This window comes from Chlamydotis macqueenii, chromosome Z (assembly GCF_036417535.1).
Source record: "Chlamydotis macqueenii isolate bChlMac1 chromosome Z, bChlMac1.mat, whole genome shotgun sequence".
Lineage (NCBI taxonomy): Eukaryota > Metazoa > Chordata > Aves > Otidiformes > Otididae > Chlamydotis > Chlamydotis macqueenii.
In genome coordinates, this window is record NC_141593.1 from 33,318,821 (window position 1) to 33,340,418 (window position 21,598).

Here is a 21,598-nt window from a genome sequence, read left to right on the forward strand (position 1 = left end):
TACAAGCATAAAATGTGATTTATTCCTCTGAAGTGAGAATCCGTTCCAGTGCATCACAATGAATATTTCTACATGCTCTTAAAACCAGAACATACTTCATTATCCCTCATCCTCCATTACTCTGACCTTGGTTTTACTCAAGTACCAGATATGAACATGTGCAAACTTCAGTAGTTTAGAATCAAATAAACCGCACCACCAGTGCAAATATAAACTGTCCTCGTTGAACTATACAGCATAAGAATATACAGAAACAAAAGGATATTAAACATTAAGATCAGTAATAAAATAATTGCAAAGTTTAAGTTGGATTTGTTACAAGAAATTACTTCTTTTATACGTTAGTTGGCAAGGTGTTTTAGAAACATAGCAGGGTCTGATTACTGTAAATTCTTCTGGCTGTACGGTGCTAAATACAGCTGCTATCCATGTGTATTAGAACAGATAGAAAACAATCTTTAATCAGTTTTCTTTTAACATTTATTTTCTTTCAATTTTTGTTTTAAAATGGTGAGCTAAGTCTTAGAAACCGTAATACAACAGTCTTTCACCAACAGACTAAACATTCAAATGATATGCACTCAAGTTTTTTGTAGTATTTTCTAAGTAGACAATTCTTAATCAAAGAGAAGCTTTGTCTTATAACCAGGCTACTTTATTATTCCTCAACTTAAAAAAATATACATCTATTATCAGAAAGATCAAAATGACCTTTTGTCAGAACTACGTAAGTTTAGCTTTGCTTGCTTAAACTAAGGACTTAGCTTTGCTTTTGCATATATTATAATTCCTACTATTATCAACAGAGGTGTTATATATATGTGTATATATATTATAATTCCTACTATTATCAATAGAGGTTATAGCATCATAGGTAAATGCTCAATTTCAAAGGTTCACCACATTATTACAAATTCCCATGAGACATGAGCAAGTGAGGTGAAGATTATAAAGAGCAGTAAGACTAAATCAGAGTTGTATTTAAGGCCCAGTACAGTATACAGCAGGTAAAAAAAAAAAAAAAGCAGCCATAGACTTTTCATCCAGACTCTTAGCCACAGATCACTTAGACATAATGTACTAAATAATACTGCATCAACGACACATTGTGTCGGAGAGACATGCGCTTCTTCTGCAGTATTTGGAAGACAAAGCATCTCTACAGCTCTGCTGAGACCTACCTTAAATGAAGTGTTACAGATCACTCTCCCGCATTTATATTTCCACTATTAACAAGTTGGAAAAAAAAATCTAGAATAAAGCTAAGCTTCTTGATCAATCAGACTTTCTAACAAACAAGTCAGGAACAGCAGCATAGAAAAGGAGACAAGGTGTCAAAAGTACTTATGCTGGGGACCTCAGGGCATCAAAACATTACAGAGGGTATTGCAAATCTGTGTTGACATGTCTGTTCTCCTCATGAGTGCAAAAGGGTTGATATCAAAAAAGACAGAGTGTAACATACACAGGGCATTAATATTGACTTTGGAAGGCTGAACTGAAGAAAACAAAGTTCTTTTTCATGTTCTCTGCAGTTGGTATTCATTATCCATGAAGAGTGTGCACTGCTACATGACACTTTGTACTAAACTTTCAAAAAATCAGCTTCTAAGGAAGCTCATTGTTTACTTTTTGTTAATTTGGATTTCTAGCCCAAATCACATATAAATACTAACCGTAAGACTTTCCACAAAAACAGGAGATCAGAGACTACTTCATGCCCCATCCTGAGAGTCTGTAGTCCCAGTTCTAAGTCTTCTGTAGAGTGAATTACTATTTGAAACACAAATTATAAAAATGTTACCAGCAACTGTTTCACCATCCTTCACGAGAAAATGAAGTAGTCCCATTTGATTGCTACAATCCAATAATCAGATTAAACCAAAATAATCCTAAACTGAACATGTAAACACCCAAAGAGTTATTAAAAATATTGTCTAAAAACATAATGTACATAATTTCTTTTTTGCTGCCTACAGCTTATAATCAGATATGTACAAATGGGCAAGTCATTAGAGAAGTCAGTTGGTAGCATATACTAGTCTCCGTTGACAGAGAGACAAATATCTTTTGTACTTCAGCTGCAATGAATAGAATGTATTTCAAAATAAGCACGCTGCATTTTATCAGCGATTCAGTGTCTCAGGTGTCTAACATCCAAACCTACATGTGTATAATTTTACACAGTAATTTAGTTATGTTCTTAAAATAGGCACAAATCCAAACCAGTGAAGATAACAGACTTTGGATCAGGTTTCCACTTTGAAATGACCCATTATGTTTATTTAGCTAATATTTTTAAAGTCTTACTTCACCTGTAAGTATGCCACTGTATTACAGATTTATAAGCAATTAAACGGCTCAGTTATTTATAAAGTCATAGAAGAAAGCTGTGCTCTCAGTCATCTGAGAATATTAACTATAGCATTTATGTTATATTGATTGTTTAATTAGAAACTTTCAGTTACTCATTTACTGAAGACACATTTTTCACCTATTCCTTTTGCTCTGTTTTTTCTTGGCTGGCAGTTACAGGCAGAGAAGCAAATACAGGGGCACAGTTACTATGCATTTACTGTGCAGAAGTAAATCTACTGGCACTAATAAAATGTGAAAATGGGCAATTTTTGCAATTATTAGTGAAAGAACTTATTGGGTGTATACTTAAATAAAAATCAATTATTTTCTTATTTTTAAGAATAGACAGCTAGCAGAATCTTCATATACAATGAACTGGGACAATCAATTTGATCCCACTGTTCATATATTAAAGTGAAAAAATAATCACATGCACTTGTAAATGTATCTCAATTTTACTATACATTTTTGGTAGAAAGTAGAAAGTTGCTATTAGAATATGCACATATTCTTTAAACTTGAGTTTAACTTTAAACTCCAAGTTTAAAAGTATATTTGCTTTTTGATGCACAATCAACTTCCATTAATGGGAATTATTCTCATTACTAAGCAAATAAATACATTCTGCAGATTTTAATTTATTTTGGTTGTAATCTAAGAACAGCGAATACCAACAAAGGTGTTAGTGTTCAAATATTAAAAGACTGCTTCAAAAAAAAAAAAAAAATTTCTTTCTCCAGATCCATGACAGGGAAGATATGAAAAAATCAGCTTCAGTTGTGCCAAGAAGTATTTGGGGTAGATATCAGGAAAAATTTCCTAGTCTTTTCCCACTGGGAAAGATATCCTGTGTAAATTACAAAATCTCTCTCAGTGCAAGTTTATTTTCAGAAAACCAGGTCAAACAAGTCTGTCAGGAATGACACAAGACTGTTCATTCTGCTTTAGGGCAAGAATACAGAATACATGATGTCTTAACGTCCCCAGTAGACTTGCTTTTCTATGACTGAAAAGTATCCCAAGTAACCACTTCTTCTGAGTGAAACAGACCTGCAAAGACATTATACCTGTAGCCCTGCTTAACTTTATCTGACAGTGTAAAAATATTGCACTTCAGACAGGTTCATTTTTGTTCCCAAAATAAAATTAAGTCAAAGATTATTATTTTTTTTTCCTCTGGAACAAAAATTTCAGAATATGGTACACAAAATGTGGGCAAGGTTATCTGCAGACATTGCATTTTTTAGTTCTAGAGGCAAAAAGGTCTCAAGTATACTGCAGAAAATCAAACCTTCAAAAAATGCAGAAATTATGATCAGTTCCACTGCATAACCAGTATCTGTTTTCATATAAAAAAATAAAGTGTTTGCATTAAACTTTATTGCACCATCAACTTTTTTTTTTTAATATCCCCCATTCAAGTCAAACATTAAATTATTTTTATCAAACAAAATATAAGGTCTTCTTTAAAGTATCAAGTAGATATACTACATGTGCTAAACAGAAAAAAAGAACAGTCTAAAGGAATGACATACATCAAATCAGAGATGACAGAAAACAATCATTAGGTTGCTTCTTTTCCATGGCTAAAAAAAAGATTGCAAAAAGATTGTGTAGGCTGTTGTATGCAGGAAAAGCATCCCTCCTCATTTAGGGTGTTGAAGCAGGCGACACTTTCAAGCTGTCAAGTGCTGCATGAATTCTGAAGTGCAACCTGGACTCCATAGAGTATTCTTTGTAGTTGTTTCTGCAAAAAATAAAGTCATTTTGAGAAAAACATTTTTGGCCTGGATTGTTTTTACTTCATACATGCACTGAAGTACCAAGTTACTAGCCTTCAAGGAAACAAAGTTTCTACAAGTCACTTCCTCTTCAAGGAAACAAAGGTTAATACACATATGAGTTACAAGACATTTAAAGCTACATCCACAAATTGAGCAGAGACTTATACCAGTACTAACAATTAAACGAAATGTCCTGATAAACAAAATCCATGTCCTTTCACTTATTTTGTTCTTTTCAACAGCCCTCTCAATTACTGATATTTGCTGTGAAAAGACTAGCTAGAAGACTACAGAAGAGAAAGGCTGTTAGCTGAAAGTGTATGTTCAGCTTAAAAAAAAACCCCTCAGTTGGAGTAGTAAACAGGGAAAATGCATTATCTAATCCAAACAAAAAAGAAAAAAAACTATGTTTTTAAGACAGGTTTTAGGAGATTATTCCTAACATACATTTAAAACTACTAGTATACTTTTCTGCATCCATAAGGGGAAAATCCTACTCCATACTACAAGCTACAGATGAAGTCAACATGCTGGTCTACAGTAAATTTATTTCTCTACTGCTCTTCTGTGACAGGATGTGAAAGGAAAAAGAGAGGTGGTCAGAAGTGTACTGGCTTTTAACCTACTCCCACTAACACCTTTACTGCAGCAGACGTAAGCCCGTCTAGCTGCTCTCTGGGGCAGAGGTGATGTAGATCCTTTCTTTGGACCTTCCAGCTTCATCCCACGCATGCAGTGGAGGCTCAGCATCTCTGAAGCCTAAGTGAAAAGGATACATTTTCCCTTCATATTGTGTCTTGTTTCATACTGTCTGCTCCATTGTGTGAAGGACAGTTTCTTGAAACGGTAAAATTCAACTACATTGGATAACTTCTCCAAGTCAAGAACACAGATTTGTAATTACTTGTATTTTGCAAAGAGGTTGGCAGGAAGAAAAAACACATGCCTTCATTGCTGAAATTACTCAGTTATTCTCAACCTACAGGCTTATACAAATTTAGAAAAACAAAATCCACTTACTTTGCAGTTTCTATGTATCGTATTGCTTTTTCTCTCTCATTCTGTTGTTTGTAAAGAAGACCCAACTCATACAGGGTGAACGGCACCAAATAACTATCATATTTTATTTGCTTCTCACTAGAAAAACAGAAAAATAGAGAAGTGGTTACTTACATTCTCTCCTCAAGTGACCAGTTGTCTTTAAAGTGCAATCACTACCTGTAAAAGCACATGGCCAGAGAAAACACTCTGGAACCTTTTTATTGGTTAATTCTGTGCATTTTAATTATACTTAAAAAGACTGGACATAAAATACTGCCAACATGACCTTCTAGAAGCAAGAACTTATTCATTCTGATTTCTTATGTGTATTGTGGTATGTTACACAAGCTACCACAAACACAATTCCAGGACTGGAACCCTATTATGTGACTTACAACTCAAAAAAAAGTCAGCCATGCAAAAAGATTATTTGAGATAAAAACAACGTTCATTGGGTTAGGCAGTATAATACAAATACTTCTTTCCTACACACAGAATTGAGATCCCCCCTTACTCTAGCTTGCCTGAACAAATCAGCACAGAGAAATAAGAAAATTCAACTTTTCCTTAATTCAAGAAACTCTCAGAATCATTGTGGCTGGAAGGCACTTCTGGAGATCATTTAGTCCAATCTACTCAAAGCAAGGTCAATGGTAGCAACTTGTCCAGGACTGTGTTCACTCAGGTTTCAAATATCTCCAAGGATGGAGAGCCCAGTGTCTCTCTGGGCAGCCTGTGCCCATTATCAAGACCAACTTGATAATAAAAAAAAACAGTTTTCTCCTTACAGTTAAACAGTATTTCCTCTAGGCTTGTGCCTATTACTTCTTGTTCTGTCATTGGGCACCACAGCTGTCTTTTTTTTTTAAAAAAAAAAAAAACAAAACAACAAACCAAACCACAAAAAAAACAACAAAAAACCCAAACCAAAACAAGAAAAACCCACCACCAAAAAAAAAAAAAACCCAAAGAAAAACCAAATACACTCCCCTCAGGTAACCCTTTCAAGTCTTCTCTTCTCCAGGCTGAACACTCCCAGCTCTCTCTGCTTCTTCTTACAATCTTTTAATCATCTTTATGACCCTTTCTTAGGCTTGCTCCAGTATGTCCATGTCCTTCTTGTACCAGTGAGTCCAGGACTAGACACAGTGCTCCAGATGTGGCCTCACCAGTACAGACAGGGGAGGAAAGATCACCACCTTTGGTTTTCTGATGACACTCCTCCTAACACAACTCAGGACACTGTTGATCACCTTTGTTGCAAAAGCACATTGCTGGCTCACAGTCAGCTTGGGGTTGACCACGATACGCCGGATTGCCAGTGCATCTTTCGACAAGCTGCTCTCCAGCCAATCAGCCCCTAGTCTGTACTGAGGTTATTCCTCCTCAGGGATAGGGATTGGCACTTCCCTTCGTTGAACTTCATGAGGTTGCTGTCAGCCCATTTCTCCAGCCTGTCTAGGTTACTCTGGATGTCAGCACACTCAACCACTCTTCACACTTTGTATCACCTGGCCATTTGCTGAAGTTGCATTCTGCCCCATCATTCAGGTCCCTAATGATGATGTTAAAACCTATTAGCCCTAGCATCGAACTCTGCAGTATTCTACTGGTGACTGACCTCCAGCTAACTTCATGCTGCTGATTACATCCTTCTGAAGCCAGCAGTCCAGCCAGTTTTCAACCCACCTCACTGCCTACTTATCTAGTTGAGACTTCATCAGTTTGTCTCTGATGGTATTGTGGAAGACAGTGTCAAAAACCTTTCTAAACTCAAGATACAGAACATCCACTATTGTCCCCTCATCTACTGAGCCCGTCATCTCATTGCAGAAGACTAAGAATGGTTAAGCATGATTTCCCCTTCATAAATCCATGCTGACTACTCGTGATCACCTTCAAGCATCTGGAAATGATTTCCAGAATTATTTACTCCACCTTCCCAGGGACTGATGAGAATGAAGACAGGAGTGACATTTGCTTTCTTCCAATCCTCAGGAACTTCCCCTAATTGCCATGACCTTTCAAAAACAATGGAGTGTTACAATGACACTAGTCAGCTCCCTCAGCTCTCATGGTTATATGCCAGTGTCCCAAGTACTTAGGTACATTCAGTTGCCATGGACATATGTGTGTCTAGTATGTTGACACTTCTCCTAACTAAACCCTCCTCCATCAAGGGTAATTCCTGCACATTCCAGGCTTTGCCACACAGTGGAAGGATCTGGAATTCCTGAAGGCTGATCTTTCCACTGCAGAACGAAGTGAGGAAGACATCTCATAGCTGGCCTTTCCTGTGTCTTTTACAATGAACTTTTTGATTCTTATCTGGATAAAATAACATCAATCAATACTGCAGAATTAAAAAGTTCTCAACAAGCACTGCAAAAGCTCTAAACATTTTGAGAGTAACACTTCTAAACAGGCACCTCATTCACCAAGACAAGCCTTGATGCACAGAAACCGTGTCTTAAAGCAGGGAGACGGCTTATGTCATAAACAGTCTTAATGTACTGTAGCAGCCCAAGAAATGTGGAGAGTAAAGTTGACCAGAATGTAGATATTTAATTTACCAGAAAATTTCTCCTCTTCCCCATGCAAAACATTTGCTTTATGAAGAAGCAGTGTTCAAAGATTTTTGAGATGTCTCCGCTCTAAAAGCCTCCAGTGTGTCAACTGCCTTTGGAGCAAGATTTTCAGAAACAGCATTCCTTTAACTTATAACCAATCAAAACCCCCTGCCCTGTGACTTGCAAAGTGCTTGGCTAAACTCAGCTGGGATCTTAGAAATGGCAAGAGAAGAGGAGATGGCAAGAAAGTGCTAAGAAGCAATAGAGTTATACATAACATTCTCTTAAAATATAATTTTTTCTAAATTATTTATTAGGAAAATGGCACGTGTAAAAACTGCTTTTTCAGCCTAATTACTCTAAAAACTCTAAAAAAGTTTAGAACTACAATCAATACATGACTCAATGTTATATAAAGAAAAGTTATTACAGTAGATATGAATCTGACACCTAAAGTATTTGATAAATCCATAACATGGGACACTCAAGCTTTCAACTGAAACAAGTAACAATAGCAATAAGTTCTTATCTACATAAGGAAGCATTAACCAATGAAGTACTAAATCCTGAAGAAAACTCAGGACATCCATGTGAATTATCTTTACTTATATTGATAGTTCTGCCAATACAGGAACACTAATTCCAAATGTGTTGGGATAAATGCATTGCCTTTCAGTTTGATTTATTTGATCTAAACCATCACATTTATATAAAGCTACGTAATGTTAAATTGCTATAGAAAAATACTAGCAAAGTTTTGTGGTTCTCCAACTATCGTCAGGGGTATTTTAATTCCAGCTCCTTAACAGCATGCTGAACTGTAATTATTCAAGATTCGAACATGATGGCCTCTAAATGAGTATCAGAAATTTCACCCAAAGCTACAAAACATAAAGGTAACGGGTCTGTTTACGTCATATTTACCTTTGAATTACTTTACTGAAACACAGTTCAGCTTGCATGAGTCTTCCCAAGTGTTTCAGGCACAGACCCTTCAGTAACTGCAACATGCAGGCATCATCCATATAGTATTCACTGCGAGCTACAAGTAAAAGCAAAATACATCAAACAATTTGAAAACAACATAAGAAGGAAAATTAGATTTTACATAGGGAATATGTAAAATGGAATAGACTCAGAATCTTGCTTCTCAGATTTTATACCTCGAAACATACATAAACTGCAGCTACAATTTTAAATAATGTCTACTAAAGAAGACGCATGCATAACATCTATATCTTTCTCTTTAAAGATACAGGCTAAGAAGAAATTGAAACATCCAAATATTCCTCGATCTTCTGTATCTGGAAGTCAGTACAAAGCAGGCATAAAATGGCATCAGTTAAAGATTTCTGTACTTGTAATATCTAAAAGATGAAGCAAAATCTACAGTGAGACTGAAACCTCCTTTGCACTCTATCTTAACAGCTTCTCCTGTTGCAGAGCACTGGCATACTTCCAGTAGTACCAGTAACGTGAAATGCACAAGAACACACCAAGACTCTATCCTGCAGAACTTTTAGGAAGCATTATTTGGCAGTACAAATTCAAGAAGCCATGTTTATCAGTATTCTCATAATTTCTAACAATTGAGAAGTTTTACTAGCAGTGTATATAACATTTGGAAAATTGAAGAAACTTTCACGTTCAATAGAACTAAAAATACTAGATGAAAGAGCTTTTGTTAAGTAGTTTAGAAATACATCCTTAACGAGTGTGGTCCTTTTTTGTTGCTTTGGTTTATAGCATTTTCTGGGTGCAGGGAAAGAAAAGAAAGGAAAGAAAACACATATGGATAGACAGATGGCAGCACATACATTAACAGTTCTGAAAGCAAAACACCCTCCCTTCAGATCATGTTGTTTACAACTAATTACCAGCTCTCTAAGGTCAGGTTAATTTTTTTTCTTAATGGTCTGCCAAGAAAATCCTACGTAAACTATTCTGAAACATGCAAGACTAAACCATCTTAGAATTCAGTGAAGTGTTTTGCCACTACATTCAGGCTTATTTCAGTCTGTGTTTAAACCCAGAAAGTCTCAACAGATAACAACTGACAGGCTGCGCTTTTAGTGACAGGTATAAGTGCAGTCGGGGAGTATTTCGCATTCCCTCTAGCCTGTTTTGCTAGGCTAAGGTACTGGATTCATGGGATTGTCTCCTAAAGGACTCATTCATTGATATTACTGGGGCAAGCACCGATGTCAGTAAAAGCTTGCCAGTCTTTAACAACTTCAACTAGTATCTCCCTGGTATTTCCCTCAGGAAGAAAAGCTATTGTGCCAAAACACTGACAGTAAATGACAGTAAAGGCACCGGCCAGTTTAACACAGACAACTTTGCAATAGATGTGGGAGAACCATCTTCCCGCAGTCCTCTATATCAGATGAAATATCATAATCAGGATTATAAAACACACAAGAAATTAATTTTTCTTGAAGTTACAAATGCCTTGTTTTTATTTTGGAGATGGCAGAACTGTGGAAAAATAAGATTTCCAGAGATCTGGGGAGGGGGACACGTAGAGGGGTGTGGGTAGTCATTTCTAATGCCTTTCATCTTTTCCTTCTACTATCTCTACTTTAAGCTCTATGCAACAGAAAACCACTTTCAATCCCTGACAGATTCCATGCTGTGCCTCTTCAGTCGAAACGAATGAAGTATCAACAGCTCTCTCTAAGAAGTCTCAATCCCTAAATGACCTTTGTGTATAATTAACACACTTTTTTACAGCACCTTAGCAGTCCTTTAAAGCTACCTAGTACTGACAGCTGTCTCTTAAAATAATACTGTATCCTTACCACACTCTGCTAATAGCCTTAATCACTTTCTTTGGGTCTCAGTTCAGCAGCAATTTTGGTAATCAAAGTCTTTATCTTGTGTCTGAGTCCGTATCTTTAAAAGCAAACCAGGCTCACAAATGCAAAGTCCAGAAAAAAAACTACATTTGACTGCAGTTATTATTAAAAAAATACAGAAAGTATAGAAAGCAAATATGCTTCCAGAGTACATCCTATTTTGTAAACTGCATATTTCCATAACAAAAGCATACTGGTTTTATTTCTGTTTCTTTTATTTTGGTACCTTGTGCATCTCTGCTTCAGAATTTGACAGGAAATTTGGAAATTTACTTCACTGTTACAACCGAGTAGCACCTAGAGTACAAGCCTCTGCAAGATACAGCACCAGATTCCCAACAGCTTCTGCCAGAACCCTGCACATGCAAGTCATGAGAACATGACTTTATTTGCAGATGTCTTGTATATTACTACATTTTGGTTTTAATACAACAACAAAAAAAAAAAATAAAAGGAAAAACACTCAAGATTTAAGAGGCACACTACTGATTCTGCAGAAATGTGAATAGAATAAAAAAATAATTGAAGGAACTCAATTCAGTCTTGGCCTTGCAAGTTCCTCTGATTTTGCTTATTATAGCATCTAGATTCTACCACTATGTATTACTTGTATGTTCTTGTATAATGTCCAATGCATCACCTCAGTTTACATGTAAATCATAATTAGATGTACTTTTACATTTCATAATTAATATTTTCATAATGTAGCAAAAGTTAGTTTTGCTAAATTGTTAAGTGTGATTAATATCTGCATTCAACAGAAAGTATTTTTAGTGAATTACCATTAAAAAAAGTTTCATGTGCAAAAAGATAGTACTTATTCATTCTAGAAAAACACAAAAGAAGTCTACCAAGATGACAGCAGCCAGCTGATAAAACTTGATAAATCCAGGTACTTCTCCAGTAAACCTGTTGTAATAATGGAACTTAAGTTCCTTTAGGAATAAGTTATGGATCAATTCTCCAAACGTTACCCTGAACACCCATGCTTCAAATACATTAAGATCTAAAACTATTGTCAAAGTTTATTTCTTAAAACTATGTTTTACTTTAGAATAGGCAAACACATTTTCTTTTGCCAGAAAGTAAAAAAACCAAGCAGACTCATGCACACTACTTTATTATTTCCTTTATACTTAGTCATACACTGCTCAGTTTATGTCCTCTGTAGTAAAGTTAAAGTGTAGTGTAAATTGGTCTAGAAAAAATATTTTTCAGACATTTAAGAAATAATAGATTACACTCCAAGAATGCTCTCAGAGACTAGAATGTCTTAAGATTCAGTTAAGTGCTGCAACTAATAATCTCATATCCTTGGGTTTTCTATATTGTTAAGTGTGATTAAAATCTGGGTTCAACAGAAATTATCTTTAGTGAATTACCATTAAAAAAAGTTTCATGTGCGAAAATATAATATTTATTCATTCTAGAAAAACACAAAAGAAGTCTACCAAGAATTTCTGTAGCATCAACCAAGCTGAATGAAGAACATATTGAAGAACCACTGCTTTCATGTGGCTCCAAAACTTCTATACGCAGTTTTAATAGCACACTGCTCGAGTCTACACTTAACTGACAGAACATTAGTAGATAGAAACAAAGAAAAATGTCAGCATTTTTACTAGCTTATTAATTCCATCTTAACTGATCACTTACTAGTTTCTTTTTCTAGAGTAGTTTCTTCTTTTTCAATTGTTACTAGTAAGTTTTCAGTGAGGTCTGTTCTTTTGCCCACAACTGCAAAGCCATTCCAGACATACATCATTTCCTAACAAAAAAAAAAAAAAAAAAAAATCAAGACAAGCTCATGGAATTTCATAAATATTTAACCAAAGAGCATCCCTTGGAAGGCTGTTATGGAACATTTTGAGTACATAAAAATACTGCCTACAAAAACTTGTTCTAAACAATACGAAAGGTTTCAAAGCCAAAACACTCACTGTTGAGATGTTCAAGAAGAAAAGTATCTGTACAACTTCAAATAACCACCCACGATGAGGACAGGATGTTCTGTCAGTTACATGCAACTTTACAAAGACAATCACATTTGCCTTAATAATCATTTAATTAAAGGGAGGCAAAACAACACTGAATGTCCATGGGCAAAGTTAACCTGGGTTTCTAAGTTTTAAATGGTTTCACACCTTTTAAATTGATTTTATAATGTATTTTTATAGATCTTTAAAAACAAAACTGAATAGATTTTTTTTCATGTGATAGTTTACCATCACCCACATAACACATCAGCAAAACTCATTATTTTAGGTTCAACTTGTGGCCTCTGCCATACAAATTAAAGAAGTAGCTGAAAGTAGTTACTTTCTACAGGATTACAGATAAATTTGTGTGTATTTGTGGGTGTATGCATGTATATACAGGATACCTCTATATGCATGCACCCAAACACACACTTGTGCGTGTGTTTATCTATAGATGCTGTAATAGATAGGCTGTTACCTTCCCTATGGAGCAGCATAAGAAGCAGATAAAACTTTCTGGGTAAAAATGTGGTTCCAGTACTCATATCCAACACAAGCTTCCAATATAATTCCTACAAAATCTTATTTAAAAAAAAAAAAAATCAAGGCAAACTTTGGCAGAAAGCTTCCCAGAGGCTTCAGTACAATAGTAAGCAATACGCTTGTTTCGATGCATTAAATATGATCGCATTGTAACATATAAAAAGAATGAGAGAATACACATATAGATGCTAACCAACATGAAACTTTGCAGAGATCTTTACTCAATCATCACAAACAGAAGAGTAACATTTGTTCTACTGTATTTGAATTCTAATTACACATCTGAAATATGAAGCCTGACATAATTCTGAAGCTGATATAATAAACTGTTGAAGTATTTCTGTTTATATTCATGCTGTAACTATGTAGGTTTTCAGAGGGACAAAAAAACCTCTTCTATCAAAGTCTGAAACAGTCTTATTGGCACTATAAACTGCATTAGGCTAGATTAGTTTCCATTCTGTAGTCCAGTCTAATTTACATTTACTGCCGTAACACCATACACGATGGTGTTTTTGCTTAACTCAAGATAGAAAAATTCTTACTAGTACTGTGCTGTACAAGCCCAGGACAACTTTATTACTTAGGTCTTTATGCATAACTGAGCACACAATGAATTTAAAAAATGATGGATTAATTTTCTTTGGACTCCTATTTCTAGATCAGTGGGCTTTAAGGTAAGAAATTCTTTCTCAAATTATGTTTTTCATCTTCAGTTGTTGCCAAATTTTCTATGTACAAAAATTTTAGCATACAAATACGTAAAGTATCATTGCTGTGCACACATGAACAGACTGTGCAGTACTAATCCCTCTGAAGTTAAAAGCATGGGAAATTAGAAAAGCATTAGTAAACTTCTGTACATTTCACTCAGACTCAATATAAGTAAAAAAAAACCCACCACTCTTCACTAGAAGAACAGGAAGTGCTGGAGTACTCCTTCCTAAAGAGTCTGGAGGATAAGGACTGAAATTCTGCCAGTCTAAAGAACATAAGCACATACGCTAGAAACTCGTGCAGATTTCTAGCTGAAATGTGACTTTCAGCTTCACATGGCAACAGCAATCATTCTCTGTACATTTGAATTTTCACATGAAAAATCTGATGCTGGTTTTGGACTGCTTATAGTTGGTAGCATGATCCAGCCCCAGTACCTTTCACAAAAAAACCCATTGCCAGCATGCCGTAATTCTTAAAAAAAAAAAACCAAAACAAAACTAAAAAAATGCAGACACATACCACCAGATAGTGTTATTTACCTGTATAATGAGTTATACTTATTTATTTTCTATACGAAAAGGACAAAAAAAAAGCAAGCATAAATACCAAGGCAGGTAATATCAGCTTCACTGGTTGAGAACTCGCATAGCGTCGAGCTTTCCTTACTGCAAACTTCTCAGTTGGGATGGATTTTCCCGCAATTCTCTGTTTCAGACCATCCACTTGCCTACAAGGAGGGAGAACGGAAAATAGAAGTTGCTTTATATAATTTTTATTTCATCTTATTTCATTTAATAAGATTTGCTGTTCTCCTCTGAAGTATAACGTCTTAAATTGCTTCATGCCACTTAGACTGCAGTTTTAGGATGCATATTTGCTGATAAAAGCAGTATTTTAAATGTCCTGATGCTAAAAGCAAAGAGAAAAAACTGAGAAGTTGACCATTATAAGTGGGAAGTAATCACACCAAAGATAAAGTCAGAAATTTTTATATGGGAGAAAGCAACTACTTACTTTATAAATGTTTACCTGAATAAAGATATAATGTCCTCACCAGTCCTTTTCAAATCATCCTCTGGAAGCATACATAGAATCGCTGCCTTCTGGTATACATATATTGCCTATTTCAAAAAGAAACAGCAACCTATTAGCACATCTATTTTGCTGTGTTTAGTCAATACACTAAGGACTCAAATTTCTCACTCCACTTGCTGCAGCAAAGTGTTTCTAGTCACTCTCAGGCAGGTGGAACTATAGAAATCTAGCATTTCCTTTGTCACATAATTTATGGTATAATTTTATTTTCAACATATTTATTAATATTCTAAATAAGTTAGTCAGAATGCTAAAAGTGTCTCCTGCAAAGAAAAGGACAATTTATTACAGAAACCACTGATAAAGAGATGAGGTTAAATGACACAACTATTTTAAAGTTCATTAATGTTACTATATGATCTGCTACACGTAGCGACATGCCTGAAAAAACAGAAGAAAATATCTGAGTACTGATTCAAGGAAAGTTCAATAACTGGACTTTGCAGAGAAAAAAACCTCATCCATAATTCTATTCAAGACTTTCGCACTTCATGTTGAATATACTATTCTCTTCCTCCTTTGTCAAGAATTGGATGTATCTCCTTTTCCACCAAGTCTAATAAAACAGTAATCTAGAAAGGAATAGACAAAAAATGATATACTAAAAATTATCTGCACATTGCACTTGGTTCATACTTTGAGAAACATTTTTACAAGGAAAAAGCAGATAACCCAACTTTTCTTGTGAGACTGCCTCCAGCAGCCTTCTCATTTCATGTTGCAAAGCATCTGCTGAGTAGGCCAGCTCTTGTCTGTTTATTAATTAACTAACAAACACAGTTCCTTCAGCCAAGTTTTATTAGTGAGTGTTAGAACTTGACTTGAAATGAAAGTTAACAGTTTTCCTCTCCCTCTTCTTTCTTGCAGCTCTGGTAAGTACTCTGTTTTAAGAGGGGCTGAAGTGTTGTTAGTTACAGCTCTGGTGCTTCAGAATGTGAATTAAAAAGTGCTCCTTAACCACTCAGTTAAAATTACCATTTTGGTGCCATTGTGCCTTTTCTTACAGGTTTCAAAAGAAAGCAAAAATTACATTTATTGTGAAAATTGAAATGCAAACTTAACCATGGAGAGGCTCCTGGTATACCATAATAATGTCCACCCGCCCATTTACCTTAGACCACCTGCTCTCTTTGCTGAGCAGGTCTGCATACCGATATGCTTGAAGCCAGTTCTGCTGGAAGGTGTAGCACCACATCAGTTCCCAGTAACAGAGATGATGAATCTGTTTCCACTCTTGCTGGGCTGCTATGCATTCTTGGAACCTCAACTGTGCCTATGAGGCAGTTAAGTAAGAATGATGAAAATCGGCTCAATTACAGCTCCACAAGATAGCCATGTCTAACTATGGAGCTCCACTTGGGTGCTAGGAAATTCCTTCCTAGCACCCAAGTGGAGAACACTTGACTATGAGATAAACCTGCCTTTCAGTCTCACTTACAGAGAGCGTGCTGGAATCAATATTGACAGTGAATATGAACAGGGATAAGAGCATAATTACCAGTCCAACTAAAATAAGTTACTTAAATGAAACATATACTTTTTACCCAAGTTGAGCACTAAACAAACAAAAATTTTAAAGAGAAAAAACTGATGTACCTTTTCAAAATTTCCTTTCAGTGCATCTATTCTGGCAGCATAAAACAGAATAATGGAACCCTTAAAAGGAGATGAGAAAAACACCCACTTAGTATTTTAAGCTTAGGTAAGTACCTTGCTATTACAGAATTTATTGAGAATACACACATTTGGAAATTTCTGGAGGTAGGGTTCAAGGAGACTCTCTGCTTCCTGAAGGTTGCCTTCCCCTGTACCTAGAAAACATAACAAACCAGCCTCAATGTACTTTAAAAAAAAAAAAAGGTTCATAGTTTTTTTTTTCAAAATTACGTTATAGCTTGAATAGATTAATGGATGACTGCTTTTATGCAAAAGTAGGATTATTTCATTATATTGTGTTCCTATAAAAATGAATTATTGTCCTGAAGGTTCTAAGTGCTTTTAGATAGTAAATATCTGTAAGTAGAATAGAATATATGAATATTCTTTAAACTGTTCAATTATAGATCATGGTTAGATTTTTAAATCCCTTTAATTGCTTTAGCAAGTTAGGAAAACATTCCTCAGCTGCCTCCTTTCCTAATTTTGATCTCAGTAATGAAGTACAGGTGGTACTGAAAGAAATGAAGTTCTCCTTAATTTCCTGATGAGCCTGAGGGACAAAGACTATAATACTTCCAAACTAGAGAACCTGAAAATATATGTCAAAGATGTATACAGAATTAATGGTGACTTTTAGCCCTATGTGGCAAAAGCAGTTAATTCTCTACATATTTGAACTTCCAAGTAAATTGTTTGGGAGTACAGACTTCTTTCTGGAGATAGTTTTCACCATAACTGACATTAATTTATGGACAAGGACTTGTCTGAACTTGAAAGTGTTTAGTGATATTTTGCTGTTGCACGTTGAGACAGCCCTGCAAATGGAACGAGATGTTGGTATAATGGTATTACCCTCACCGCTTCTGCAGACACAGCTTTGTCAGTAAGATACATTAATTTCAGATCGTAATTGGCCACAGTTTTAAAATCCAGTTTAAAAAAAAAAAAATCACAATATCTATCATAACGTGTAGCATGACTGAACAGCTACACAGTGGGTCTCACCAAGGATTAAGGAGACGTAAGTATGATAAACCAACAGGGTGAAAGTACACAGAATGGCCCTCAAACTGCTGCCAGATGCGCCTTCCCGTAGTTGACAGAGGCCCAACTCCTAAGAAACATCACAAATACATGCAGAATTAACTATCAGTATACAGAGTTACTATTAATAGTTTCTGGCTCCCCCAAATCCATTTTCCTTTCAGATATAAGCATTTCTTAATTCAGCACTTTGTTATCTCAGATCCAACACAACCTTCTACCTAAATAGTTCTGCCACAGCAGATAGCACTCAGCAAGGAGAAGATTAAGCTAATACTGAATAAAATTACCCATGATTTTCAGTGCTCTGGTGAAATGTGAACACCACACAGACCATGCAGACACACAGGCCTACATCCCTTCCCCACTATTTTCTGGCTATGAGCCTTTCAATGTAAAGCCTTTAAATCTATGTTCGGGGAGACCCTCTCTCAGCTATTCTAGTGCTACTTGTCGGTAAGAGCCTGATTATCCTCAATTATGTTCCACCAGTCCAAAACAAGTCATCAGTTGTTCTGAGGTTCTAATCAAAATAGGAGCTCTGCTGACACGTCATCTTCTAGACATTGTTTCCAGAAGCTACAATGGAATTTGCGTGCACTGAGAAGAGGAATACAGATTCATGGAGACTAACTCAGCTCTTGACATAGCAAATTTCTTCCCATCCTTTCCAGATTAGGTCCACTACATGACAGATTGATCACTTGGGGGATTGCTGAGAGAAGCTCATAGCTTCCCTGCTCAACAGCAGTGACTCTTCAGAAACATACCAGATTTTAAACAGTTTCGTCTCAAAATAAATATTAGTTTGAGTTTTATTGCGTAGCACCATACCGAAAAATGTGGTGACACTTCAAAATTGTTTGTTCTTTTCTGTTTCAGTCAGGGCTAAAATGTGTATTATGGAAGAACTTCAGCATGAACCAAGTCTTTCACAGGAAAAAACAAAATGAACAGGTCTCTACTGAAGTCTAATTTTACATAAGCAGAATCATATTAGTGGACAAACTAACAGCAATAAGACCATATGGTGACTTTTTGTCTCACTTATAATTTGAAGTTTAGTTATGTGTAATTCTGTGGGTTGCTTTGTTTGGTGTGTTGAGTTTAGGGGTTTTTTTATTTATTACGGATAGCAAAAATAGTTTTAAAGGACTGTAAGACACTTATAAAACAATGCTAGGTTTACAAAAATGAGACTATGATCACAAATACTTTCCTCATCCATGAGAAAAAGATGTGCCAAGATTCCACAATGACATAGGATGTTCAGAAATTCCTTGTCCCAAAGAAATGGGCTGAGATTGTGGGTTAGAAAAATGTAGAACTCCTCCCTTAGTTACTGTTATGAGGAACATTAATTCTGACTATATGTGCTAGAAAAGAAAGCTGATATCCTCTCCTTAAGGATCAGCAAAAGGAAATGAAATTGCAATTTTAAAATCCTCTCCGAAGCAGACTGGTCACTTCCCATGGTTGTTCAAGATCAGCATATCATCACATGTGCTTTTATGCCTGCATCATCTAGCTCACTTTTCATCTTTCTAACAATACTAAAATACTGATAAACAATATAGATCATTATACTTTTAGTGTGAAATATATTATATTAAATCCATGCAGTCTTTATCTGAGAAAAGACTAATTTAAATAAATAAATATCAGATCTAATACCCTATTGCCAGAAAATCCAATAAATTCTAGAAGCCGGAGGATCCTTCCTGGTAAAAGCGACAGCATCTGAAATACATTTTGAACAAAAACAAGATAAATAAAAACTTACATACATTTTAAATACATTTTTTTTAAAAGTAAAGCCACTATAAACTTGAGCCAAAAATGCCAGCTACTACGTTAAATGCCATTATACATTAATGAAAAAGTAAAACACAGGAGAACTCAAAAATAGACATTCATGATCAACGATCTGCAATCAGTCTGCAGCTTCAGGGAAACTCAGACTTTTGATGATTATCCAGCATGGAAACAGCAAGACAGAGTCCAGCTGTGCTTCTTCAGATAACAACAGATTTTTTCTGTCTGCAGCTGACCAGATTTGTTTCAAAATTGTGGGTCATTTGGAACAAAACTGTTATCTATTTTGGTAGTACTTACAATCTACAATTGTAATCTTTCTTTACTCCCAATCAAATGACGCAATGATATCACAAAAGTTCTACTTGTTCCCACTGTGGGAGCACTGAATTAGCAGTCCAGCAATTTGTTTTAAAATTCTAGCTATTGTTATCGTCTTCTAGCCCTCTATTACATGGACATTTTGTTCTGCTTGTAACTGCATTCTCCGCATCCTACACAACAGAAAACTTATAAAGGTCACAACCACTTTTTCAACAAGCACTACAGGAAGGTCTATTTGGAGGTCACTGTCTGAAAGCTACGGTCACCCTGACACACTCTACCCAGCAGAGACTTTTTCTGAAGGAGAATTCCTGAAGAATGGGAAAGGTCAGAGCACTTATGAACACAGACATCTACCAGACTCTTGGGTTTTGAAGACTGACAGGTGCAGATAGACCTGGGTTCTTCTGACCATACTCAGAACTGGCCAGCTCCAGTCTGGAATGATACTGAAATTAACATACCAGCAGAAATCAACTCTCACTGTTGCCATGACAGATGTGAAAAGGCAACTGCACTAAATTGCAAAGAAAACCCCTAGTGAATGTACTCAGTTTTCTTTTGCACAAACTCAGTAAACTACTGCTCATTGTTCCGATTTTGTAATTATCTATGCCACTCTACAGTATGCCACTGAAGCAAAAGAATGGTATACATGGGAGGAGTGTTAGAATAAAAGCAGTTACTCCAGGTATCCTGTAATCAACAGCATAAGTATCTTAAAAATTCCTGCTACACACAGGTGGCTGTAGCTGCTTTTCCTCTTAACAAATATATACATAAATTAGTTCAAGAGAATTAAATACAATCCAGAATAAATTAGTAGAAAGATCCTAGAAGGCATGCATGCAAAATGCCACTCCTGTTTTCATATTGCATAAAACCTTCAAAGCCTGTATCTTTATTTTACAAATGTCTAATTTTTAAAACATTATTACAGTACTATATCTGCAAAGAAAGAATCCTACAGATTTATCCCAACGGTCCTTCTGTACTCTGAAAAAGTCATACCAAGTTGAATGCTCCGATTCCAAGTTTTACTCCTCCTTCAAACTGGTAATAGGTTTCATTTTTGCTTTTGTTCCCCTGAGTCATCTGTAGTACCTGATGACATTCTCTTTTGATGCAAGAAAAAAAAAGGGAGGGAAGGGGAAACATGACTTAGAAATTATATGAAGTATAATCATTATGATTGCTATAAAATATATTTTTTGGAGGCATTAATGCAACTGCACTTGCTTATACCAACATCAAATCTAAGTGTTTTCTAATGGCTTACTTGTATATTTGGTAACTTGTCCTAATTTTGAGGCCACCTTTGATAAAGTTGATCATATTTTCATCCTGGAAGAAAAAAAAATAATTGTACAAAAATGTGCACTCAGCTATTACATGTAACACATACATAAACATCTTCCAGTTACATTTAAGTTTGTTTATAATTTAATGGTCATTGCAAATGGTAAAAATGTCAAAGAGCTACTTTTAACAGCATATCCGATGCATATAAATGAAATAAGAAAGCTCTCCACCAGATGGTGCTGTAGGAACTTCTAAGAAAGTTTCGAAATACCGATTCAGACATACACAAGTGATTCCAGGACCTGGCAGGAGACAAACCAAACAATCCCCTAAACAGATGAATTCCTATTGCTGATCAATAGTAACCACGTGCACTACCCAACAGAGGTGCATATTAACTTCTAGAAAAATCAAACTAAAGCAATAATGTACTATCCATCAAAAATAAACTCCTGAAAAGCACCATGGTTAACAGTTCAACAGGACAGAATTTTTTCTCTTAGAAT

General features: G+C 35.6%; 1 protein-coding gene across 2 annotated transcripts in view; it reads right to left on the reverse strand.

Moving 5' to 3' along the window:
- Positions 1-202: 202 nt before the first annotated feature.
- TTC39B (tetratricopeptide repeat domain 39B) overlaps positions 203-21,598 on the reverse strand; it is a 72,418-nt gene continuing 51,022 nt past the window's right edge. For both annotated transcript variants that reach the window (XM_086770780.1, XM_086770781.1), the window contains 13 exons: positions 21,070-21,134; positions 20,802-20,907; positions 19,326-19,391; positions 17,613-17,721; positions 16,692-16,759; positions 16,545-16,604; positions 16,060-16,221; positions 14,883-14,974; positions 14,460-14,580; positions 12,268-12,379; positions 8,678-8,795; positions 5,163-5,279; positions 203-4,105 (listed from right to left, as the gene is read on the reverse strand). In XM_086770780.1, the coding sequence (XP_086626906.1) occupies positions 4,009-4,105; positions 5,163-5,279; positions 8,678-8,795; positions 12,268-12,379; positions 14,460-14,580; positions 14,883-14,974; positions 16,060-16,221; positions 16,545-16,604; positions 16,692-16,759; positions 17,613-17,721; positions 19,326-19,391; positions 20,802-20,907; positions 21,070-21,134 (1,293 nt within the window). In that variant the 3' untranslated portion in view covers positions 203-4,008. The remainder of the gene's footprint in view (positions 4,106-5,162; positions 5,280-8,677; positions 8,796-12,267; positions 12,380-14,459; positions 14,581-14,882; positions 14,975-16,059; positions 16,222-16,544; positions 16,605-16,691; positions 16,760-17,612; positions 17,722-19,325; positions 19,392-20,801; positions 20,908-21,069; positions 21,135-21,598) is intronic.